Genomic DNA, 26,598 nt, shown 5'->3' with positions numbered 1-26,598 from the left:
TCAAGCATGGGAGGAAATGGGAGCTGCCCTAACTTTTGGGCCTTAATACTATAGTAGGGCACTGAGAATTCTGGGCTTGGCAGGTAAACTGCATTTGAATACTATTTTTGCCAGGGCTTATTTTTAAATTGAGTTTTAAACAAATGGGTCAAAAGGATGGCGTTTTGAGAAATGAACAAAGGCCTCAAGATGAGGTTCAAAACATAGTTTACTATGGGCTATGTAGGCACTATTTCCTATAGAGGAAAAAAAAGTTTACTGACATTTCCCTTCCCACCTCCCCTCCCCCCCAAAAAAAAAAAATAGTCTGTGGAACCTTTTTCAGTTGCACTGGAAGGTTTTGATGAGCACACTTTAGTCTGAGAAATGGATGTATTATCAGGAAAAAGATGACCAGACACCAGTACTGGAAATTATTTTTTATCATAAATACATTTTCAAGCGCACAACAGGCCCTCTCTATATTAAATTGTTTACTAAACTATATATGAAACCACTATGAATGGGTTTCATTGGTTGCCTAGCAGCATTAGTGATGCTAGTTTCTGTCCACATTGCTAACTTTTGGAATTTGGCATAAGATCCCCAACCCTTACAATTTCAAAGTTCATCGTTCCACAGTTTCCTCCTGAGGAAAGACGATGTCAAAGATCTCATTGTAGTGCTCCACAAAGTGGGTTTCCAACCCTTCAGTGATGAAGCTTGCAAGGTCATAGTAGTCCTTCTTGTTTTCTGCAGGGAGGATGACACAGGTAACCCCTGCTCTTTTGGCCTACAAGGATAATGAACAAAATCAGAAATAAGGTTCTGATGGCAGCTGTCCTAGACCCGACTGAGCAAAAAGTCTAAATATAGTCCTTTAAATAGTGGGAAACCAGTGAAGGACTCTTGAGTATGAGAAAAAACAAGCATGAATATTTTTAGCTTGGACAGTACCTACACAGTCTTCTTATTCCCCAGGGCATGGGGGAAGGATAGGAGAAAAGAATAAGATCAACAAAAACTTGACAAGCATGTCAAGCAAGTTTTTTTTCACCCAACTCAATGTTGAGTGAGAAAATCATTGAGTTCTAACCTACTAACAAGATCTTGGAACTGATTTCTTGCTCTTCTCCATAGGGCACTTGCATATAATGTGTTTAATAAGTGTTGAATGACTTCTTGGGCTTTAATTCCATCATCTATTAAAAGAGTGTATTACTACCTGTCTAAAGGCAGAAGACTAGGCCAGATGGCATAAGAGAATCAATTCTATTCCTCTGGGCTTTTAAAACCTTTGGCTCATAATTTTGCCACCTCAATCTCTCACTAGATAGTACAAGTAATATCCCCCATTTTATAAGTTCAGGAAAGGGAAGAGAGATTATGAGAATTGGAACCAGAAATTGCTGGAGTTCAGCAGTCTCTCAAGCACTTACTGCGATGGTTTTCTCCTTAATGCCTCCCACAGGAAGGATCTTGCCAGTGAGAGATACCTCTCCTGTCATGGCCACGTTCTGCCTAATAGGCTGGTTCATGGCCAAGGAGAGTAGTGCGGTGACAATGGTACAGCCTGCGCTGGGGCCATCCTTGGGGGTTGCTCCCTGTGAAGAAAAGACGGGACTTGAGGGTTGGCCCAAAGTTGAGTTCCTTTCCCCAGCTATAAACCGTAAGTATAAGTTTCCCAGTATAAGTTTAAGGGTTTGAGGACAAGAGATGTGAGGATGAGTGAGCTGTATGCTTACCTCAGGCACATGCAGGTGGATGTGTGAGGCCAACAGGAAATCATTGGAAGGGTTTTTGCGCATTAAAAATGCCCGGGCAAATGTATAGGCAATCTTGGCACTTTCTTTCATGATTTCCCCTAGCTGACCTGTCACCTCTATGCTCCCATCTTTGCTGTCTTTATCCTTGGGGCGCCGTAGTGAGGTCTCAATGAACAAGGTAGAGCCTCCTAAGGCAGAAAAAGAGACCATTTCATCAGGTTCAGAGCTAAGTACTGCCAGTTATGACAAGGCAGTCAGCTTAACTGTCCCCTCTCCCCCCCTTGCACTTCAGACATCCAATGGCTTTCTCCTACATCTTGGTTTTGGACTTGATCTGCATAATTCAATAGCACAGGTAAAAATTCTAAAAAGCTGGCTTCCTTCAGGAATACGGATCCACTCAACCTGCAACAGGACTGAGCACCACAACCATAGTCAAAGAGCTGCCTAGGTTCCATGGCCTGCCACACCCCATTCAAAGCATGCACTTCCCCGCCTCTCTCCCAGACCATATGAATCATAGACTGCTCCCTTGCCTCTCCCTGGTTATGCTGCTCCGTAGCCTCAAAAACAGTTGTGATCCTCACCTCATTGCTTCAATTCCTATTCATTTTCTCTTCCAAGAAGCCTTCCCCATTCCCCCAATTCCACTTCAGACTTCACATCAGCTTTTTCTACCACTGATGATAATGATAAGTATTATATAATTTGTGCCTTAACCTGCTACCCAAAGGTTCCCCAACGCCTGGCACAGTAATCGACACAACTGGCGTGTCACAGAGGGCCATTACCCATCAGCCCCATCTCTCCATATCTTACCCATGGCTGTCCATGCCAGACCCATGACCACGCCTGGTGGTGTCACATCATACATGCGCTCCACAGTGAAGATGGGCTTTCCTACAAAGTCCTGCAGGTTCTCCGGGGTTATTTCCACAAACTCCATCTCCCCACTGACTAGTTTGTAGGCAGATTTTCTTAACATCTGGGGAAAGAGCAAGGGAGGAAGGAAGAATTTCACCAGTTGGCTTGATGCAGATTTGTTGGACTGGGATGCAAGGAAAGATAGTCCTCCCCTCAAGAAATTTTCCAGCTCTACCGTCCTGTCCTTCTCCCCCCCCCCCCCAAAAAAAAAAATCAACTCTTCCCCTCCCTTATCTCCACCCCATGCCCTGATGCCCTCATGGAGGCAGTTCCTTCATGCTGGAATATTTAGATCATTTTCCCTCTGGTCATTCTGTCCATGGGTCAGCTCCAGTCCCACCTCCACAAGGCCTTTTCTGACTCCTCAGACCCCCTGTCCGAGATAAGGCACTGTTCTGTTTGTGCCTGGCACACAATAAAGGCTTAATCAACATTGGCTGAACTGAATGATCTCCAGGCTCACCTTTTCAACCTGCTTCTGCAAGTTTCGGACTCCACTCTCTCGACAATACTGTTTGATAAGAAGGGTCAACACGTCTGATGAGACTTTGGTCTTGCTTTCATCCAGACCACAAAGGATTCGGGCCTGAGGGACCAGGTAACGCTGAAAGGAAAACCAACTCATAAATTCAATGTATGTATTAGAGGAATTAGAAAGGGAAAAATCTTTCCATCTCTTCTGTTTTCTTCCCCCATTTCACTGAACACTAATGCTGGTATCCTCAGTGGCCATAGTGCTACCTTCAAGTAGCACTACCTTCAAGAAGCCTGCTACCGTCAAATATTCTGAAGAGAGTAATCACAACTGGTATAAGAGGGAGCAGTCTGGGACGGGTAAAAAGCTAAATGCCTCACATGGAACGGAAATTTTAGATTCCTATGATGCCTCTAACTTTCAGTAGCTCATACTTCAACATCTTTATTTTGTGTACAATGGCATAAAGTATTTCCACCTCACAGAGGCCAAAGAAGTGAGGGGACCTGTGCAAGCCAACAGCTACATGGGAAAGTATAGAAACTTAAATGTTGCCGCTCTGACTCTAGATTCAGTTTACTTTTCAGGACAGTGCAAAAAGTGACCATTCACAATCTTCAATCCTCATGGAATACTTTTTTCAATGCTCTCATTTCACTGCTAATACAGAATCTGAAACTTCAGACAGGAACTTTAAGGAATATCTACTTTGACTCATAAACTCAATAAATGAACCCTTTGTACAACCTTTCTGTTGGCTGAAAGGTTTTCCATTAGGGTGAGCTCACAACCTTGGGAAATGGTTTGTCTCATTTCTTGGTAGCTCTAAAATAAATAACTCACATATAATTAACTGCAATATCTAGCAAGATGAAGAGGTGTGGAAAAGGACACAAGGTGACAAGGGGTTAAATGAGGAAAAGGATCCTCAGAGGCCACTAGTTAAATGGACAGTGATCACAAAACTTCATGCATTTCCCCATACTGGGGGAACCAGGCAATTGCTAAGAGATAGTACTCCTAGGAGGTCAGCATCCTGATCCCCAGGGCCCTAGGAAAAAGCCTAAGGAGGTGGGAGAGGAGGAAGACTATGGTTTCCACAATAGGATGGGCTGACAATAGGAAGAAGGCGGCTCAGAACTTCTCACCTCTGCAATGGCAAGTTTCTCCTGGGCCACATAGCCAGAGACATTGATCATCTCCATCCTGTCTCTCAGGGGCTCAGGGATGGTGTCTATAACATTGGCTGTGCAGATGAACAGAACCTGGAGAAAGGCAGATGGAGAAAGGCAGATGCATAAAGCAGATGGCCCCCTGTACCAACCTAAGCAAGGCCATGGGTCCATCAGGACTTGGCCTGTGGTCTACGGTTGAAATAAATAGGACAGCTAGGAGGCACAGTGGAAAGAGTACCAGCCCTGAAGTCAGGAGGACCTGAACTCAAATCTGGCCTCAGACACTTAATACTTAACTCTAATTGCCTCAGCAAAAAAAAAGAAAAATAGGTACCTTCGAAAGATCCACTGGGACATCTAGATAGTGGTCCAGGAAGTTGGAGTTTTGCTCTGGATCTAGAAGCTCAAGCAATGCAGAAGAGGGGTCTCCCTGGTAGCCCCGCCCGATCTTATCTACCTGCAACACATTGTGGAAAACTGAGTTGATACCTTTTCCCACATCTGAAGCTAACCCTACGATTTAGAACTAAAAGGAACACCAGAGTATCTAGCTTAAACTCCTCAGCAGAGATGAGGACCCTGAAACTCAGACAACTTAGAGACCAGGTGAAAAGAGTAAGTGTTAGAACCTGGACCCCACCTGCTTGCCTATTTCATACCCTCTTAACTGCCCCATCCCACTATTTCCCCTGCCAATTATGCATAGGGGCTTAAACCAGCTCCTTTCACTCTAAGAAGGAGAGTAGTCCAACTAGCTCAGAGACTCCAAGACTGCTTTAGAATGAAGACAGTAGGGACAGGAAGCTTGTCAGCCTAGGATGGCACCCAGGACCTCACCCAAGTGAGGAACACTCCTCTCTATTGCCATACTCTGATCCCTATTTGACAAGAGGGGGGGAATCTCTGTCCATAACTCTGCCAGCCTAGCTGATAAGCCAGACCAAGGTTTCTAAGGCAACCTTTTTGGCTGCAAACCCTCGTTATAACTATCTGACACATGCTTTCTACCCCAAGGACTAACTGGATAACAAGTTCCCCATGACAAAACATGTGAGAAAGGCTGCCCAACATATAGAGATGAGCTCTTAAGAAATGATAAGGGGGAGGAGGGTTCTTTTCCAGGATTCTTAGAAAGTGTCATAGTTGTCTCTTAGTAAGGGACAGCAGGGACCCAAAATGTAACCAAAATACTGATAGTAAGGTTACCACTGCAATTACCCACAGGCTTTGGACTTTGTCTAGTTACTTAGCTGAACCTAAACTAATGCAACCCCTAGGCATCCTGCTATTTTCACAGGTCCAATACAAATATTCTAAATAGTTGGGATAGATGGGATAGAAAATGCTTTCCAAGGGAGGCAGACACACAACCTCATCGATTAAAATCAGGGGGTTTTCCGTCTTAGTCTTTTTCAGACACTGGATGATCTTCCCTGGCATGGCTCCAACATAAGTTCTCCTAGAGAAAAAAAGCCACAGCAAAGTTAAAATTTAAACAAATCTTTGTTGAACTGAACTGAATTTCTGAGCAACATCAGGGAAATAGGTAAAGAGGAGCCCAAATGTGGCCCTCTTTTTAAACATTTCAAAGGACCATTTAATATACAAAATAGGTTAAAGCAAATGTTTCCAACATTAACCATTTAACTTCTTAGCTATTAGAGGTCTATGACTGAAGAAAAGTTTAAGTTTATGGTTCTCTGACATTAAACAGGAGAGTTCAAGTAACAGAAATAATTGTGGAATCAGGAGCCTCAAGTTCAAATCCTGGCTCTCAAATTAGTGCATATGGGCAACATCTTTAGCCTTTTTTGTACCCCAGTTTCTTTTTCTTGGTAAATTTCTGCATTTTTAACTCATGGACTCATAAGGAAAAAATGCTTAGTAAATCTCAAAGCCTCTAAGCACATGAAATGATTTGTCAATCAGAGTAATAATGAAATCTTTTAAAATATAGCTGTGTGTACCACAGGATCCTCCTTTATGAAAAGACTTAAGAGATTTTTGGATGAGAGTTCATAAAAAATTTAATCAATTCTCATCCAAAGGTTAAAAGGACCTAAGACAAGTATCTCTTATGTAAATATACTTTTAACATACAATATCTTATTTCCCCCCAAAGAATTTTGCAAGATGAGCATTTTACATAGGATCTCCATTTTATAGAGAAGAATGAGGCTTCAAAAGGAAGCAACTTCAGGTCACAAGGCTGATAATGAGCAGCAGGGCAGATACAGATTTTCCCTTCCACTATACTGCCAGATTTAAAACTGAACCCACCCTTATTCTAAATGGGTAATAGCTGTATAAACAAGAACTGTTACAAAGTAGGACTTATCCCATTAAGTGATAGGACAGAGTAGTTCTCAAGGTTCAGTTGTTTCAAGGACTTTGCCCTCAGTGATTTCATCAGTCAGTGGGGAAATTTCATCAAAGAGTTATTTACCACTATTGACTCAAAAGGCCATCTTATCAAACCAAAGGCCTTGGTTCTTTTATCATAAATCAAGACAAGTCAGGACAAGCCTGACTTCCACAGTAATATTCTTTTTCCTCTACCCTCCCTTCAACTCCCTTTTCAGTTACTACTTCTTTGGGAGCAAAGAATGCCAGAGTTGGAAGGGACTTTAAGAGTCTACCTAGTTTCAGAGGTTCTTAATCTGCCTGAAGGTCAGTGAGGGAGGAAAGATAAGCACACTTTTCTGGGCCCAGAGATGGCGTTTGGGAGACACAGGAACAGACTTTGGACAAATCACCTTCCCTTTCTGAATCTCAGCTTCCTCCTCTATAAAATCAAAGTTAAAGAAGCAAGATGACCCTTCTGAGGCCTCAGCAGGTGAGACACCACCATGTCTAATTCAATTGTAACTATACACTGCACACCACAAATGCCATAAAGGTTCAAAGGAGGGGAATGGTCAGAGAAGGCTTGGAGTAGAATATGAACTAAGCCTTGGACAGGATCCTCTCTCTCAGCACCCTAGGACTCAGGCCATAGAGACTTACCTGTGTCCCTTGATTTCTGCCACATCAGTCATGCCTCCGACACTGAACCGGAAATATTCCCTATTCAAAGCTCTTGCAATGGATCGAGCAATGCTTGTCTTGCCCACTCCTGGAGGACCATAGAAACAAAGGATCTTCCCTTGTGTAGATCCTCGGAGTTGGCTCACAGCGATAAATTCCTGAACACAGGAAGGAAGTATTATGGGTCAGGAATACTCAAAGTTAAAATACTACAACTAGCACCCCATTTTTCAAGATTGAAGCTATGGTAGAGAGCTTGTGAACATGGCTTAGGTCATATGCAACCAAGAGTACCCTGATTGCTTGACTCTCCACCTCCCTCCAGGATACCTTCCATGATATTCACTCCCTATACTGAGCACCTTTATCATACTATCTAACATTAAATTATATCTTACAGTAGCTTATATTTTACATTCTTAGTATCTAACACATTGCTTGGTAGATGTTTAATAAATGCTTATTTACCAAAATCACAATGAATGTTATCAATTGAAATATTTGTAAAAAGTGTTCAGCACACAACAGGTGTTATATAAATGCTTATTCCCTTTCCTTCCCCTTATTAGTCGATGGGCTATATTTGTCTGACCACAGGAGAGGACAGTGGGACTCTTAATATTGGCAGCTAGTGCTACTAATGACTTGAAATGTCTCGGCATTCCATTAAAACCTCCAGAATTTTTGTAAGGAAACTCTTGTCACACCATACCCTACCCAGTTCTGTATCTGTAAACTGGATTTTTTTTTTAACCCAATGGAGTTTACATGTATCTTTATTAATTTCCACCTTGTGAGTTTTACCCAAACAATACATTAGTTAACCCTCCTGGATACCTGTCAAACAAGTCAGCTACTCTGTCATCCAAGTCCCTGATAACAATGTCTCAGACACTCTGTTGGTGGCCTCCCTCCAACCCACTGATGACAAAACAACTTTTTGGGTCTAATTACTCAATCAGGTATTGATCCACTTAACTGTACTATCTCCTTGTCCTCAAGGATGGGCATGAGAGACTATGTTAAATGTTTTGCTGAAATCCAGGTATACTAAGTCTATGTCCCTCTCCTGAGTTTAGTAACCCTGTTAAAAAAAAGAGAAGGAAATCAAGGCTCTAAAATGGAAGTCTGGTGTTGGTGTTACAGTAGGAGGCTGCAAAGAGAAGAAAAGAAGAGCTTACCAAGATGCGTTTCTTTACATCCTCCATGCCATAATGATCTTCCTCTAGGACTTCCTTGGCTCTGGCCAGATCCAAATTCTCATCACTTTGTTTCCCCCAAGGTATGGAAGTCAACCAATCCAGGTAATTTCGGGTGACACTGAATAATATACATATCCAATCAATTAACTTTTGAGTCTAAACTAGAAGTACCGGATACTAAACACTCCTCTGGGCTCCTAACACCAACATTCTTCAGGAAAAGCCCTAACCAGATTAAAATGTACCCGGAAATATTTAACAAAATAAACAAAAATACAATAGAAAATGTTAATGTGGTTATCAATATAAATCTGAAGGTATTTTCAATTTGAATGTCTGAGTCCATGCCTTTGTACAGGCTGTCCCCCATGCCTTGAACTCTCTAGAGAGCTTTTTCCTTAGCCTCTAGAATCTCTGAGTTTCCTTCAAAGCTGAGCTTACATGCTATATAAGATTACTACTGATCCTCTTACCTCCACTCCCCCAAATGTATCTTTTATTTGGTTTTTGCGTGTCCTTCATTTGATATCATGTAAGCTCTTGGAGAAGATAGTTTGTTTCTTTGTATCACTAATATAGTGCATGGCAGCTATGTAATAAAGGCTTGTTGATTTCTAGAATAAGAATGGAAGAGACTAGTCTGTGGTTTTTTCCCCAGTGGATGGGATATCTTTGGGTTAGGATACAGGCTTTTTCTGGGCTAGGATTTTGAGTGGATCTAGGGTCTAGGGTATTCTACTTGGAGGCCAAAGGTATGTTTATGATGTATGAAAAAACTTCCTAAAAATTAGAAGTGTCAATTCCTTGCTCAGGAAGAATGGCTACTTATTATTCCTAGGGTAAAAATACAGCTATCCCTTGCAAATCTTGAGGGTTAGAGACATAGTACCTCCACCATATGGGAAATGTGTGTAAAATTTTTTGACCCTCTCTTCGAACCAGAGAAAACATCTGAATTTTTCCTTCTATGGGATGTTTACAATACCTTATTGTAAAATTTGGAGCGATATTATAAAATAATTTATTAATATTTAATATTTTGTGCACTTCTGATTTTCTGGGGTTTTCTGCAGCGTCTATAAAACTTCCCCACCAAATTTCTACTTAATTTCTTGTGCCAACTTGGAATATATTGAAATCTTGATGGGAAAAGTCATGATGGAAGGGATAACTGTACACAACTGTGCCTGGCATTTATATCCCTTTACAATCTGGTAATCTGTCTTCAAAACTGATTTCACATTATTTTCTCCCTCATCTCCTTTATGCTTTGGATACATGAGTCTATGGCCCTTCTTGATTTGTTTCTCCAGTTTCCAGTGTCCCAGGAATCCTAGAAATGGCTCATTTATGCTTCCCCAGAGTAAAACGTTAATAAGTTTCTTAAGGAAAGATATGATTCTATATTCTGTCTTGGCGTCCCTACAACAATGCCTCAGGACACAGTATGCTCTCATGATAAATCAAATCCTTCCAAACCTACCTGCAACATGTTTCAAATTTCTGCTCTTTCAATTCCTTCTGCTCCTACCAGGAACAGGGGAAGAGTTGGGAAAAGATAGTATCTCTTTAACAGGTTTGCCCACCTCTATCACCTCTTTGATACAATTTAGCCTTCATGCTACTTATTACCAGAAGAGCAGTTACTAGATATCTTCATAATATTGTGCCTCATATGTGGGGCTCTAGTCACTCTTAAGTTAAAAACATTTCAATGGCTCTTTATTTCTTAATAATTAAATGCCAATCCCTTTTCTGGGTAGTAAATGTCTTTCATAAATAAACAACCTCCTCTCATATCATACTCTCCAACTCCTGTTGGCAAATGGGGCTACTTTCTTTTCCTTGAAAACACCCTGTTACTTTCTCAGTCCTTAATTATGTGTGTTCATCCTGCTCCTTATACTTATATATATATTTCCTCTCGTCTCTCAGATAGGAACCAAGATAGTGGTCTGAAAGGCTTCCATTAGCAGAGACGAACTTGAGAGATGCTGATTAAAAAAAAAAAAGTTTCAGGAAAGGAAAGAAAGAAAAAGGGAGAAAGGGAGAGAGACAAAGCGAGAGCGAGAGAGCAAGAGCAAGAGAGCAAGAGCGAGAGCGAGAAGAACAAACTATTTCTGAGAAAGCTAAAGGCAATCAGAGCATAAACTGCTTGTGTAATTAGAGGAAGGCTGCTGGTGTTAACAATTTCCCCAAAGGCGAGTATCAAGTCCTGAGATACACCAACCCAAGCTTTTCTATTCTATCCATAGGAGCCAGAAGCAGGCCACTCCTGTCCTCCTTCTCCAAGAGCCCCAAGACAGCCAGAAGCACCCGTTCTAGCCCCAAGTCAGTAATAGTAATGTTAATTTTGGACCACTTTCCTCAAAGCCAAGACATCATTCATTTGCTAAGTCTTCTCCCTCAGCTAGATTAAATAATTATTTCTTGAGAGCATTTCCAATTTTTACATTCTGTGAGTTTTTTTTTAAGGCAATCAAAAAGTATAAGATAGGGAAAGGGGAAAGTTAGAGTTATAGGTGAAGCCCAAGTCATCCAAATATCCTTTTTTAGAATAGGGGTTCTTAACCTGGTGTCTGTGAACTTATTTTAAAAAAATATTTTGATGACTATATTTTGATATATTGGTTTCCTTTGTAACCTATGATTTTAAAATGTTATTCTGAGGAGTCCAAAGATTTTACCCAATTGTCAAAAAGGCCCAAGGCGAAAAAGGTTAAGAACCCTTGCCTTGGAGGACACCTATTTCAAATAAATATAAATCACAACTATAATGCCCTCTCCCTGACCACCTCCAATGCCAGAGGTCTCACTACTGTGGAGATTGCCCAATTCTATTTTTGGACATATGTGTCACTAAAATTCAATCTTTTTGTCTCACTGGCTGTTGGACTCTGATCTAGGCTTGAAGTGTGTGAACCCAGCTGTTTAATAAGGTCATCTAGGGAATGTACAGGTCTGGGTTGGCAGTAGCTAGTTCACTCAGTCCAAGTTCATCTACTTGATGAGCTACCTGACTTGTTTTTCTGATAATGTAACTTTCCTAGAGATTAACAAAGAAAAAAAAGAGAAGCCACCAATGTCAGTTAAAGTGACTAAAGTCACTAAAGTTAAACTACTTGAGGAAAGGAATTGTGCCTGGGTTTGACTCTGCCCCAGCACCCCACAATTTAATGAAGATAATCACTACCTGGACTGGAGTTCCTAAAAGTTAAAACTTCTTTTGGGAAGGGGATAGGGCTGGGGATCAGATGTATTACCATCCTCACTGGTTACTGCTCTGTCCCTTTGGGCCCTGGACACATCCAGAAAATTCCCTCAAAATTCCTAATAGATTAGCAGATATTGTGGGGCTCTGAATAGTGGGATGTTTTGCTTATCATAAAGTCAGATTTTTCCTCTGATGATGTAGTCATATGATTAACATTCAGGCATGACGCACAGTGCTGTAAGGTGGCCTTGAAATTTCAAAGGAGATAACTAATTTCTCTTTTGCCTCCCAAGGACAGTGGACAAGACACCAAATTTACCTCTCAGCAATCCTGAATCAGAAGGTTAGAATTACTTTGTTTATTACCAAGGCTTGGGACTGGTACTTCTGGCCATGAGAAGGGTCCTATGCACATTAAGACTCTTGCCCTGGGATGCTGAAGTGTCCCCAAGGTCTTGGATTTTAAGGTCCATGTTCTAGACTCACCTGTTAAGCAATTTGGCCGTTTCAAGGTTATCACAAGCCTAGCAAAGACTGTGACTGCAGTTTTGCCAAGATAATTCCCAAAGGCTAGGGGAAATTCACTAGATCTTGCTATCTGGATGGGCTAACATAGCAGCTGCTACACATATAAACTGATATAATTATTAATCAGTCAACTCAGATCAACTTTTTTCCTATAATACCTTCCTTCATTTTACCCAGGGTATTATTCAAATGGCAAATTATCTCTTTCTGCTAAATTTCTGGGCACCAGAAACTATTTCCCCACCCTCCTGGAATTATGAAACCCTTGGGGTATAAGTTACTAACTTGAACTCTGAGGAATGATTGTCCAACAAGCCCAATTTGCTCAGCTCCTCATCAATCACATCCATGACATGCTTGGGAACAGTGAGTTCCTTTAAACGTTCTCGGAATTTCTCCTCAATGGCATCCTTGTCTTCCTTCTCCAGACCCAACTCTTTCTTGATAATTTTAAGCTGCTCTTGTAGAAGGTACTTGCGATGAGTTTGCTTGATCTTCTCTTCTACCTACAACAGACAATAGCTGACCTCTGGGTAACATGGCAGAAAGGCATGAGACTTGGACAGAACATCAGGTCACATGCAGACACAATGAACTCCTCTTCTCATAGTTAATAGCTCATCCAGTTCTTAGTGCCTCCTTATTGAGAGAATGTTCCTCAGATTCTAACTCTCCCATGATTTCCCCATTCTACTATCAGAAAAGAGAAGATCACTGGCCAGAATCTTCTAAAGCCACTATCTCCACCACGGCTTTTTATAAGGATGTTCAGACAGGTATGAGACAAATTACAACCAGCAGATGGCTGTATCACCATGCAGCCTAGGCTGATAACCTTCAACTTCAAATGTTGCTATTATAACACTAAAATTAATCCTTTAAACATTTTTTGGCCTCTTCTCTTTATCTTTTTCTTACCCACTGTCTCTGAAATATTTTCCTATGATACCTCATCCTAGTATCAGTGATCCTATACTCTTGAAAACCACATGATAGTTGAAAGCCAATATGGTTCTAATTATCCAAAGGTCAACCTAGCTTGGACTGAAAGAGCTCTTCACCAGAAACTTGGCCACAGCAGCTCAACTCCAATTTATGCTGATAAGGTAGAAATGCCCACCCCGATAAAACCATGGCTCTTTGTGTTTAGCTACGGAAAGGCACAGGTGCCATTCCTCTCTCAAGGTGCCAAGCAATTTAAAAAGCACTCTTCTGTATTTTGCATTTTCTTTGTATTTTCAGGCCCAGTATCTAAGTTTGGGGAAGAGATTGCCGGTGAAGAGGAAAATAAATTACTATCAGAAAGCTTTTAGGTGTGGGGTTATATATTAAAGAGGAGATCAAACAGAAACTAGAGAAAACTGAGCTTCTCTTTTTGCTTGATGTTTCAGCCTTGGAGGAAGAAGAGATGCAAGCTGGCTTGGATTACTGTTATAGGGCTAGTCACTGAGTTGTAGGACCTTTCTCTGTAAAGTCCAGTTTTTCCAAGTACCACTCTTTATTTGGGATACAACAAAGGTGCTCCTCGTGCTCTATTAAAGTCAGTCTTGCAAAAGAAAGGGACCCACATGCAAAAAAATGTTTTTGGCAGCTCTTTGTGTAGTGGCAAAAAACTGGAAACTGAGTCTATGCCCATTAATTGGAGAATGGCTGAATGCATATGAATATTACAGAATAGTATTGTTCTATAAGAAATAATCAGGAGGATGATTTCAGAGAACTCTGGAGAGACTTACATGAACTGATGCTAAACGAAGTAAGTAGAATAAAGAGAACACTGTACACAGCAATAACAAAATCAAACAATGATCAATTCTGAGAGATATGTCTCTTCTCAATAATGAGATGATTAAGGCCAATTCCAATGATCTTATGATGAAGTGAGACATTTGCACCCAGAAAGATAACTGTGGCAACTAAGTGTGAACTACAAAGTAGTATTTTCACTTTTTTGTTGTTTGCATTTTTTCTTTCTCATTTTTTTCCTTTTTGAAATGTTATTTCTTGTGTAGCACAATTATGGAAATATCTATAGAAGAATTACATATATATTTAGTTATCTGCCATCTAGGAGAGAGGGTATAGGGAAAGGAGGGAAAAAATTTGAAACAAAGTTATGCAAGGATGAATGTTGAAAATTATCCATGCATCTGTTTTCAAAATAAAAATCTTTAATAAAACTAAATAAATGAAATAAAGTCAGTCTTGCCCCTCTCCTCACATTTTCATTTGCTTGGATACCGTGTTTACAAGTGAGGCCTCCTTCTATCTTCCAAAGCTGTTATAGGTTCATTCCCAATGCACAGGTCTTATATGTCACATTACTGGAACAATCTCCCAGGGCACTCACTGGTTTCCACAACTAAGGAGAAATGGCTCCTTGGATGGGCTTTTAAAGTGTGCTTCACAACTTGGCTTCAATCTCCCTTTCCACGCTTCTTTCTTCTTCATATACACTGCATTCCAGTCAAACTAACTAGCATTTTTTGTAGTCCTCCATATGCCATCTCCCATCTCTAAGCCTTTGCAAAGGTAATGCCCCTTGCCTGGGATGCATTCCCTCCATACTTTTACCTCAGAATCCACAGCTTCATTCAAAACTCAGTTCCAGTGCTACCTCCTACATGAGGCCTTTCCTGATAGAGTACTTACTTTATAGATGTGTATACTTATTTGTATGGAACATAAGTTCCTTGAGGGAAGGAACTTCCCTTCTGTTGTTTTGGTACCCCCAGCATCTAGCACCTGGTCCATTTTATAGGTACTTAAAAAAGGCCTGCTGCTTGATTTTTCTGGATTATCTTCCTCCCCTGAACACCTCTTTCTTGTGACCTTACTTAGCTCCAAGTTCCATGAGAATAAAGGCCATCTCATTTAATCTCTGAATTCCCCACAAGCAACTTGCACAGTGCTCTCTACAAAGCATGCTCTTACTACGCCTTTGTTCAGGTAACTCAATCTTAATTAAGACAAGTACATTGTCTTTCAGTCACTTTATTTAGTAGACATTAGACAGAGGGCAAATCTTGAGCTGCAATTTCTTCATTTATAAAACAGGAGTGTGTGGGGACACATAGTGAAGAAAATATTTGGTACAATGAAAATTGCTTTAGAAAAATAAGTTATTTTTCAGAATTTTAAAAATTTCATTTTAATGGCTGAGAAAGTGTTGAGCCTTATTTGCAGAAGTCTCTCAGCTTTCCTTTAAAATTATATCCCAAAAATAGGTTCTAGAAAAAGGCCTTACCTCCCGGCCCAGACGCTGTTGCAGTTTGCTCAGTTCAAATTCCTTCTTGAGGAGAGAGAGGGCCTTGTAGAGTCGCTTTGGAATCTGTCAATAAGGAGCAAAAAAAAAAAAAAAAATCAAACCAATTTTCAAAATCTCACCCATAGCAAGTAACAGCAGAGAGTGATGATTTCCCTATTCCAAGATGGAAAAACCAAAACTGCCAAAAGATTTCCAGGTTCACTCATTAAGTGCAATATGCTGGTATAGAGTGGCCTGATAATGTTGAAGGGAAGCATCTTAGTCATAGGGAACCTAAGGAACCTAATCAGACTGCGAATGTCTGGAAGCTTAGGAACGGCATCTGGTCCTCTATTCCTCCCATCACAGAGGACATAATCAAGTCTTGTTTCTATAGCAATTCCCTCTTCTCCCAAGCAATCTCAAATCATGAATTTAGCAGGAAAGTTCTTCGGGGGATAGAGAGAGAGGAGTAGAAGACGCTAGGGATGGGTGGAATTTGAAGAGAAAGGGGCTAAGAAATACAGTGGAAAGATCACTGGGGTCTGGGATTAAGTCTCAGCAATGCTTCTTACTACATATAACTCCTTAACCTCTCTCAGTCTCAGTTTTCTCATCTGCAAAATGGGGTTTGCCAATACCCACATATCTGCATCACAAGGTTATTGTAAATAAAGCACTTTATATTTTACTAAATAAAGTAAACACTTTATTGTAAATAAAGCACTTTGTCATGTGTTTTATTCTTATAATTATTAGCGGTAGCAGACTGAAAGCTTAATATAACCAAAAGATAAAATATAGCAGCAAAAAACCAATGCAATCACAATTTTAGAAGTAGCAGGGAACTCGAGAGGATTCTAGTCCAATCTATATCTGAATAAGAACCTCCTTTCTTGTATTTCTAGCAAATGATTTATTTAGTTTTGGCTTAAATTATCTTTAATTCACGGAATTCCAATACTCTTCTAAAGTGCCTCCTTCTACTTTTGACTTACTTTATTACTGTTAAGACTCTTTTCCTATGCAGATCTAAACCAGCCTTTTTCTAACTACCCTCAATTTCTTGACCTGCATCACGAAAATCATAAACACAAACATAGGATGAGGGCATAGGGAATTAGAGAAGGCACTTCCAAACAACAGATCTTGTAAAAAAGACCTAGGAGTTTGTTGCCTTCATGAGTCAACACTTGTGAGCAATTCTAAATCCTAATGTCCTCCTATTCCAAATAGACCAAGGATCTGCAGTTTCATCAGAATGACTTCAGAGGGAGAAGAAGGGAGAAAAAGGGAATGAGCACTGGTCAGTGATTTTTTTCAAGGGGAATCATGCTTCATATGAGAATTAGACAAGATAACCTCATGTTTGGCACAACTCAGATTCTAAAATATGTCCCAATAAGCTACCTATCTGATTTCCCAATTGCTTTATGTGTGAATCTTATCTCCCTCAAAAGACCATGAGCAGAAGGGCAGGGTCTGAGCCTCAGACTTCTTTGTATTCACTCCCATCTCTCACCTCAAAGATTAGCACAAAGCAGATAAGCTCAGTACTTAAACCCGTTGCATATATTGAACTGAAACACAAATATCACATGTATAAACCATATCTCATGCACACTCTGCAGGAGGCATATCTAGAATGAGGAAATCCATCTTATTTGCTTCAGGAGGGAGATATGTCCTATATAGGGTAGATAGGTGCAAATAATGAGCTTTTTCAGAGACCAAACTCACATTTGTTTCTTCCAGAACATCTTGTAGCTCCTGAGACTCGGCTCCTGTCAGGGCTGCCCCCATGTCACTCAGGTAGATGGGATTGTCCACAACTCTCTGCCCAGCCTGCATCATCTGAAGAACAGATTCTCTGAAAGAAATAAGCAGAATTTAGATCCAAATGCAAGTGACATTCTGTACTTCAGGCTGTCCCAAGAGCAATTATGCAAAAGCATTTATTAAGTGCCTACTGTGTGCCATGCACTGTGCTAAGTAATAGGCATATAAAGAAAAACAAAAAGTCATTTCTGCCCTCATGGAGCTTACATTCTGACAGGGGACACAATGTATACAATGTATAAAATACAGAGTGATAGAAGGTAACCATAGAAGCTCAATTATACAGCTGGTCCCCAAGGATCCTCCCTCCCCTCCCCTCCCCTCCCCTCCCCTCCCCCCCCTCCCTCTCCCTCTCCCTTTCTCTCTCTCTCTCCCCCCTCCCTCCCTCCTCCCTCCCTCCCTCCATGCGGCAACTTATTTTCTCATTCAAGATTGGTCTTATCTTTATTTTAGTCCAATTTCAGGTGTATAAAAATGTTGCTTCATCCCTACCTCATCTATTAAAGGGGCTGGCCTCTTGGGCTGCTGGTCAGGCTGGATAGGATAATAATTAAGAGGTTCTAATTACAGTGTGGCAACCACCTCCATTTAGACCATAACTTCTGCTGTTTTTAATAAATGATCTTCTTTAACTGCTGTGGTCAAACAAAAATCATCACCTGTAACCTACCTAAGAGTTTTGAATTTCTAGTCTTCAAAAGTCTGACATAGTTCATCACTGAATCTGTTAACTCAGACTTTCAAGATAGAATCTATGACAATTCACCAACATAGCCTATGAGAAACTAAGGTTATTCCCTTTCCATCAAGAGTAAAAAAACTAATGGAGGAATTCCACAATAATATGGACTGCTTTAAAAGAGACAAAGACAAGACTCAGCCACCCTAAGCCCAGCCCTCCAGGCAGGCCCACTTCTTAGCACTTTGGTCTCATATTATGGAGTTGTGTGCTTTTTTTTTTTTTTGGTTGTTGCTTTTTGTTTTTTAACAAAAAAGAACTCTTAAAAGTCACTTTTCAGAAAGTCAGGAACTCCATAAAGCCACAGAAATGAAATCCCAACCCAAACAATCAGACGTGTGCAAGCTCTTTAGTAGAGTTTACAGATGGTAAAGAGGTTGACAAACTTTGAGATGGGACAGAAAAGAAAAATGAAATCAAGAAAGGGTCTAGGTAACATACCTATAGAGGGGATTTAAAGCAATGATATCCCGAATTGTCTTCACAATTTCTGCAGTAAGAGCCTGTCAAAGGAAACATTCCTAGATCAGAAATCTGAAGTTATCCTCCCAGTGGAGCACTTCTCTGGAAGTAGTGCTCCATTTCCAAATGTCTAGTTTCACACAATGCCCCACTGGTTAGGCATAATACACACAACTTAACTGAGAACAAGAAGCAGAGTTCTTGAATTTTTTAGCAAAGGGCTACAACACATTAAAATGCAAAAATCTAAACATCAGCTTGGGTAGAGGATCTTCATATGTGTCTAACTGTATTTCAGGTTTAAAACAAAACCTCACCACCTTTAATCATAGCATCAGTGTAATTTAATCCACTGAACAGTAGAACTGGAAGAATTTCTCTTACTCCCTGATTTTACTGAGATAATTTTGGCCCAGAGAAGGAAGGAATTTGCCTCATGTTACACAGTTTAAGTCACAGAAATGCAATTCTGGATGTAGTTCTCTTTCTTCCTTTACTTCTGCTCAGTAAAATTTTTTTTCTCCAGGGTATCACATAAAATTCTAAAAATCCACACAACAGAGGGTCAATTCCCAACACTGTATGTTTTCTCTCTCTCCCTCTCTCAAGTCAACTGGAGGCTGACAAAATTAATCAGATATACCCAATCTGCTCTTGTACTCTATCTCCTTCCCAATACTTCTTATCTCTCCCATCAGATTATTAGACTGTTTCAATAATCACTCAACACATGCATACTATATTTTCACACTTAGCTTGCCTCATATGGGTAGGGACACTGTCTTATTTCTGTATAGCCCAGGGCCTAAAACAGCATTTGTACATAGAAACTTTAAAAATGCTTATATAATTTAAAGAAATTGCTCTCCCAGATGGAAGCCAAAAAGTCCTTGGCCAGAGACAGTAACCTGGGGACAAGTTGAAAAATTGTTTCCTCAATTCCAACTTCAAGCCAAAAGAGTATAAGATACAAGACTGAGGAAAAGGCTTTGAAGGTTCAATTAAACATGTCACGTGAGCATGCACTACACTCAGGTTATTCTGATGCCATGTGTAAGACAAAGAAAGAATGCTGGAGAAATGGGGTCCTGAACTTACTTTCACTTCCTCAGTAACTTGGAAGTCCTCATGGACTACATTTTCTACTTCTACCATGAGTACTTCATCTGGAGAACTGGTGGCAGGTTCTATCACCAACTCCACCACTTGGTCCTTGACACCTTGTTCTTCCTCAGCCTCCTTTTTGGCTCGCTTAGGTTTTCTTCTTGTTTTTTGTTTATTTTCAAGTTCCAGTTCTTCAGGTTCCACGTCTAGTTGTTTGTTTATCCGGATCCTGTAGGAAAACCACACCACAGACATGTGTTAAGTTCAACGTCTAAGCCAATTCAATCACATTTATTAACAGAACAGGTTCCCATTTCTTCTCTCTAAAGATTAAAATGGTCAAAGATTTTATACTGAACTTTAGGATACATTGAACCAAATTATGGTTACACTGCCTACGTTAGGATGAGATTTCAAAAATACAAATTCTGTGAAATTGACCACAGGCACAAAAAAATGTACAAATCATTAGAGGAAATAGGACTTATAGGAAGATATGAAGATAAGGTAAACCCATTCTTCTCTATACCATTTCTTGTTGTATAAGGCCACCAGTCTCTGGGAACCTCACACTTGTTTGAGATGTATGAGAAATGAGGTTATTCCAGAGTTGGTTATTGCAAAGTTTCTTCATTAGCCAAGCATGTCAAGAACTATAACACCTTAATATACAAGTAATTTGTTTACTTGAATTCCATGAGGACGAGAATTATTATTTTCAAACTACCAAGCCCAGTGCCCTACATGTAGAAGGCCCTAATAATGGGTACTGAATCATTGATTTATGTACAGTTATCAACATATGACAATAATATTTAGCAATACTATATGCAGCAAGAGGGAAAAGGCAAAATTCTAAATACAGAGGGAAATGCAAAATTAAGTTCCTGTTCTTAAGGAGCTCATACTCTAGTAATGGAAGAAAATCACTGATATAGATATAATAAACATTATAAAGGTGTTTTGCAGTGTTACAAAACAAATAATATCTGAAGGCTGATGTCAAGAGAAGTCAGAAGATTTCATGGAGGAGTTCAACTTGACTAAAGCATAAAATACTTTTAAATGAGTCATACAAAGTAAGGCTTGAAAGGTAAGAGTGGGACCACATTGTAAATGGCCTTGAATGGGAGACAATGATGCACGAACTTTTTAGGTCTTGAGTCATTTAAGATTTTTAAGCAGAGAAATTTACAAGCTCAGAACTATATAAAAGAAAGATTAGTCTGACAGTGGATCACAGGATAGTTTAGTAGAGGGGCAGAAGGGTAAAGTTTCAAGTCTAAGATAATGTAATGGTCTAATACAGAGTCTAGTCTAGGGGAAGTGGGAAATGAGAGGGGAAAGGAGTGAAGTTGAGGAGACAATCAATAGTGAGTTAGTAAGTAATTAAGTGCCTATGTGCTAGACACAGTGCTAAGCACTGAAGATATTAAATACAAAAGACACTTCTTGCCCTCAAGAGACTCACAATCTAATGAAGGGTACAACAAATATATGTAAGTACAAACGAAACTACATATAGAATAAATAGGAAAAAATTAATAGAGGGAAGTACTAGAATTAAGAAGGGTTGGGAATGACTTCCTGAAAATAGCATTGTAGTTGAGACATAAAAAGAAACCAGGGAAACCTGGTGAGGATCAGGAGGAAAAGCATCCTAGGCATTGGGGACAGTTAAGAGAAAATATCCAGTGCTGAGACTTAGGACTGCCCATTTAAGTAAAGAAGAGTCAGAAATAACCCCAAGGTCACGAACAAGGGAATCTGGGTGAATAGTAATGCTACAGAGAGAGGTAGAAGTACAGGCTTAAGAAGAAAAATAATGAAAAGAATTAATTCCTTCCCTCCCCATTCTGCCTCTAGCTCTATACAAATGGATTTGAATATATTGCATCAAACCAGAAATGATGCTAACATTTTAGTGGTTAGAGACAAGGTAATAGCACTTCTCAAGCCCTGATCGACAGTTTCCCTAGTATAATTCTATCAGTGTCTGAGCCTGACCCACGTACCTTCTGTGTCCCATGACTATCATACGCAACTTGTCCCCGAGGTCCTGCATTTCATGAATCTGGACAAAAGTTCCTGTGTGGTAAATTTCATTCAGGTTCTCAACCACATCAGACTCATTGCTAGGGGGGAAGGGAAAAAAATGGTTTCAGGGTACCCCTTCAATGTCTTATCCAGACTGGATAAGGAGAGAGGATTGTTAAATCAGAATGACTAAAGCAATGACTTTTGTTTATTGACTAATAAATACTAAGAAAACATCAAGACTAAGAATTACATTTATTCACAAACCCTTTTTAGTTCTATTGTGCCCGAGGGAACTTCCCATCTTAAAAGGAGCATGACCAGCGTTCCATTATAAACAAAAAGATATCTGCCAAGTACTGGCTCCTTCAAACAAAAGGAGCTGTGTTTTTGGTGATACTGTGATAAAAATGCTAAGGTAATATTTTTGGTCCTACCGGACTTAATAGGTGAAGGACCAAGATGGGACAGAATTTAAGATTCCCAATTCCCGGTCAACCAATCCATAAGACCCCAGCTTTTTAAACTGTGATTCATGACCCCATATAGGATCTTCTAACAATTTGGGTCACAAAATTACGATTTATAATCAGTAAATGCTTAATTTTGTATACCTATTTTATATACCTATATATTGAAGGTCATGTAAAATTTCTCAGGCAAAAAGGGGTCATGAGTGAAAAAAGGTTTAAAAAGCCATGCATTAGGCTATTCCATTTTTACAATGCTATTGGAAAGAATCTTCTAATTAAATTTCCTTGAAATTAAGACAAATGTAGACTTTATGTATATTATATTTTATAGCAATCCTACGGATGCAAATTTTTAAAATCTCCAAGTATTTTATTTTGAACATTTAAAAATTTATCCCCAGTTCCTTTCTCTCCCCTCCAACAACATAGTAACACTGAATCACCATGAGTTACTGAATACCAAGAATTTGAAGAAATCAGTGGTTTAGGACTAGATTCTCAACTCTTATTTCATCTGTATCCTGCAGCAAGTCATTTTCTTGAAGGTCTTTTACACCAGGGATATTAACACACATAACAGTCATAAAAGGAGTTTTTCATTTCAGGGTAATTACTAAAGGAATTGAATCAAATGCCACTTACTTGTCATCTCTCTTGAGAAAGACACCGGCATATGGCTGGGCAAGGCGAACTTTCCTTCTTAGCAGCTCAACCAACTTCTTATTTTTAACCTAGCATGACAATAACCTCAAGGTGAAATACAGGGAAAGGTTCTCTAGCTACACAGTTTGACAGCATCCTTAGCATCATAAAAAGATTAATAAGAGGTGCAACAGTGTCAATGGTTTTTCTATCTATAGGTTTCTTGAAATAGGTTTGAAAAGACAGAGGAAAAATTTTTTTTGCCTTTTTAAACAAAGTCAAAGGAGAAATAAGGTTTGTGGCAAAATGATTTATAAGGGACAAAATTTAATAGATTACAAATCTAATCCTAATTTTTTCCCCTCAGTTGTTGCAATCAATAGACCATGGAACACAAATGGGATGATGTCAGTTTTTTCCAAGATTTGCCTAAACTATATTCTAACTTACTACTTTAACTAGTGGACTGATTCATTCTTGGTGAAGCTTCAATAAACAAATAATAACGACTTCCTGTAGCTTTCTTAAGAAAAGAATGACATGGTAGGGAAGGGTTATACTTTTATGTATACCGTAATTTCTTTCAAGTTGTAGTTATTTTGCTGAGTTTAGTTATCAATCTGCCCAAAGAGGAAGAGTCAGGGACATAGATATCCTGGAAGGATAGCAAACAAACAATTCAAACCCTAGAGTCAAGAACCATGAACAGAGAGAATAGTTGAGTTAAAAATAAATGGAGAATTCATTTAATTTTGTCAGCAAATGGGAAAACTCCTCTGCTCTAATTCATTCCCTGCTTCTTTCTCCTGTGTTAACTACTAACTGGAAGGGGAGAGGGAGTCTTAATTAAGACCCCTCTGTTGTCAGTGGTTTCTAATTTCTCTTCCCCTTTAACATGCTTAGGCTTAAAAAGAGCCCGTTTCAGGAGCAGTTTGATTAACAATCATTTATATAGTCTTCTCTCCTCCTCCCAGCAAGAGGAAAAAACCGAGCTAATCAAAAACAATCAACAAAACATGATACATGATATTCTATAACAATGGCGCCCAGCTCTGCAAAGGGAAATGCTTTTTCAATTCAATCTTTTGGAGTCAAGCCTGGTCATGATTAAACAATAAAACATTTTATTTACATTTACATACATAATCTCACTTATAAGGTAGGTAGTACAAGTATTACTTCAAGAAACTACAATTTCACCAGAGTGAACACACTATTGCCACGACTGCAACCCTTCTACAATTTTATAAGACACTTTCTCCAATTGAAATTCAGGCTGAAAACAATTTCTTTTGTGAGGAGTCTCTCTCAACTTAGGCTGTCTACAAAGACTACCAGGCCCAAATGTGAAACTTTTCCAATTAGGTAGAATGAGCTTTCAAATGCTCACAATCTACTAAAAGAGCCCAAATCCAAGCCACACAACAGAGTGGGTCTTTAGTACAACCATTAATCCCATTTCCCAGATGAGAAAGCAGCTACATTTACATTAAGTAAAGACTCAAGTAAGTAGAGCCAGTATTTGAATTCACACCTGCTGACTCCCAAGTCCAGAGTTCTCTAACTGCAGGTAAGCTTTGCATTCAGTGTTTGTGACTGGCTGATATCCACTCCTCTTTCTAGACTAACTTGATCATCTCAAACCTCAAGTACTTTCCAAAGATTTCTGGGTCAAGATGGCTTAATTAGAAACAAAGCCTTGATAAGGTTCCCTGGCAGTTTAACTAAAGATATTGCCAAGGGTAGTGAGGCTCTGGAGAGACGATGCAAAGTTTGGTGAGATATCCAAGAACAAATTTACTATTGAAAAAATCAAAATGGGAACTCCAAGGCAGAAATGTGCAACAAACTACCCAAGGGTTTATATATTTGGGGGGACAAGGTCATTTATGTGCAATCAGCAAGTAAAGGGGAAAGAAAGAATAAGACTTAGCTACCTGACAAGAATTTCCTCCATTTTACCCAGCCTCCTCTAACCCTTATTGAAATTTAATATTTTTCTTTCAGAGCTGTCCTGGATGTTTATTTTATCCCTATCTGTCAAGATTTGTTGGGGATAGAAGAAAAGAGTAGGAGAAATCCATGCAACCTGCTCTAATATCCACTAGGATATTAGATCCACTAGGAACAGCACGGCCAAGAGAGACTCCTATTAAACAAGGTTTCTCACAACAAGAGATGGTCTCTTATAAAAATCGAAGGCTGAACTGGAAGGATCATCAGAGATCATGATTGACCTCCTCATGATACCAAACCCCTAAGAATAATGATTTGTCCAAGGTCACAGGGTCATCCAGTGATAGACCAAGGACAAAACTAATTTTCTGCCTTTCCATTCCAGGGAGATTTGCAAGCACAGTCCAATTTGCTTCTTTTCCAAGTGGGGAAAGTGAAAGCAGTGGGAGAAAGGACCTGCGTTTGGGTGTTAGCCTGCACTATTTGCAGTTTAGCAGACCCGAGTGGCCTGGAGCAAGCCTTCGCCTGTCTGGGTCTCTTTAGATTAGGTTTGAGTAAAGACAGTTGAGAGGTAAAGGAAAGAACACAGGATACACCTAGGCCGAACTTCTGACTGGGCATCTACCATGCTTTTGGGCAAAGGGCTTTCCTATTCTTGATATATCTTCCCCACCTTTAAAAGGAGGAAAAGGGTCTAGACAGCAACAACTAAAATTTCACAGCACAGCACCTTGCAGTTCTCATTCCTCCCGCCTCTCACTGCAATCCTGGGAGATTGGCGCTACTTTTGTCTCTATTTTACACAGAAGTAAACTGAGGCAGCGGAGGGTTACAAGGCGTCGGAATTTAGTTGCTCTCTGAAGCCCTCCCGGTTCCGACAATCTCGTCTCTGTGCTTATAGTGAGGGGACATCGAGTGCAGGGTTAAACCCTGACCTCGCATTGTAGAGAACTCAAACAGCTCTTGCCTTCTACCACCGGCTCGAAGGCGGCAGCGGAAACGTCTTCCCCCAAAAAGGGCAGACGCAGAGGCCGAGGCTGCGAGAGGGCCGCCTGGATCGGGAGAAGGGCGGGGTGGCCAGCGGGCCGCTCACCTCGATTATCTTAATGAAACGGGGGAACACGGGGTTGCGGGTGACAGCGATGAGCGGCAGATGAGGGAAGACGTCCGGAATCATCATGGGCGTGAGCGCCGTCATGACCGGGCCCTCCGAGCCTCCGCTCCCGGCCCCGCTGGCCCCGGCCCCATCCTCGGCGCCGTCCCTGGGGCTGTCGTCACCGCCATAGGCTCCGCCGCCCCGGCTGCCGGCCTCGTCCCACAGCCCCCGCCACGCGCCCGCGCCCCGCGACGCGGGGCCGGGGCCCGGCCTCCGGTCCCCTACAGCCCAGGCCGGCGCCGCGCCGCTCGACAGCGGCCGCAGCACCGGCGGCCGGGCCACACGCAGCCCCCGCCCCCGTCCCCCAAGGCCAGCTAGCGGGGGAGACCGCGACCCAGATGCCAACACTAGGCGCCTCGCGGCTCCCCACAGGCGAACGTAGCCTGAAGCCGCCGCCATGCCCACCTCATTCTGAGGGTACCCGCGTCTTTACGTCATTTCCGCCTCCGACGAACCACGTGACTGGATCCGCCCATTTAGCTGCCATGGCAAACTCCTCAGGGGGACCGAGAGCAGCCCGGGAGCTTGCGCAGATCGGGGGAGGCTCGCCGAAGCTATCCCTCCCACCCATCCTCGCCCCTAGTCTTCCTGAGGCAGGGAGGAAGGAGGCGCCTAGAATTCAGTTACCGCCCGGAAGGCCGTAAGAGAGCCCG

General features: G+C 40.8%; 1 protein-coding gene across 1 annotated transcript; it reads right to left on the bottom strand.

The window, feature by feature from the left end:
• Window positions 1–236: 236 nt before the first annotated feature.
• LONP1 (lon peptidase 1, mitochondrial) lies at window positions 237–26,359 on the bottom strand. The gene is made up of 18 exons (XM_012542036.3): window positions 25,883–26,359; window positions 22,834–22,922; window positions 21,697–21,816; window positions 19,676–19,910; window positions 18,557–18,618; window positions 17,278–17,407; window positions 15,538–15,621; window positions 12,576–12,796; window positions 8,528–8,666; window positions 7,326–7,504; window positions 5,691–5,778; window positions 4,654–4,776; window positions 4,293–4,409; window positions 3,133–3,273; window positions 2,565–2,730; window positions 1,725–1,933; window positions 1,419–1,583; window positions 237–772 (listed from the first exon to the last, which is right to left on the bottom strand). The coding sequence occupies exons 1-18, from the start codon at window positions 26,342–26,344 to the stop codon at window positions 608–610; spliced, it is 2,895 nt and encodes a 964-aa protein (XP_012397490.2). The 5' UTR covers window positions 26,345–26,359; the 3' UTR covers window positions 237–607.
• Between the last annotated feature and the right edge of the window lie 239 nt (window positions 26,360–26,598).

The sequence above is a fragment of the Sarcophilus harrisii genome, chromosome 1 (genome assembly GCF_902635505.1).
Source record: "Sarcophilus harrisii chromosome 1, mSarHar1.11, whole genome shotgun sequence".
Classification (NCBI taxonomy): domain Eukaryota; kingdom Metazoa; phylum Chordata; class Mammalia; order Dasyuromorphia; family Dasyuridae; genus Sarcophilus; species Sarcophilus harrisii.
Note: the sequence above shows the minus strand (reverse complement) of the source record. Positions and strands in the feature narration are given on the sequence as shown.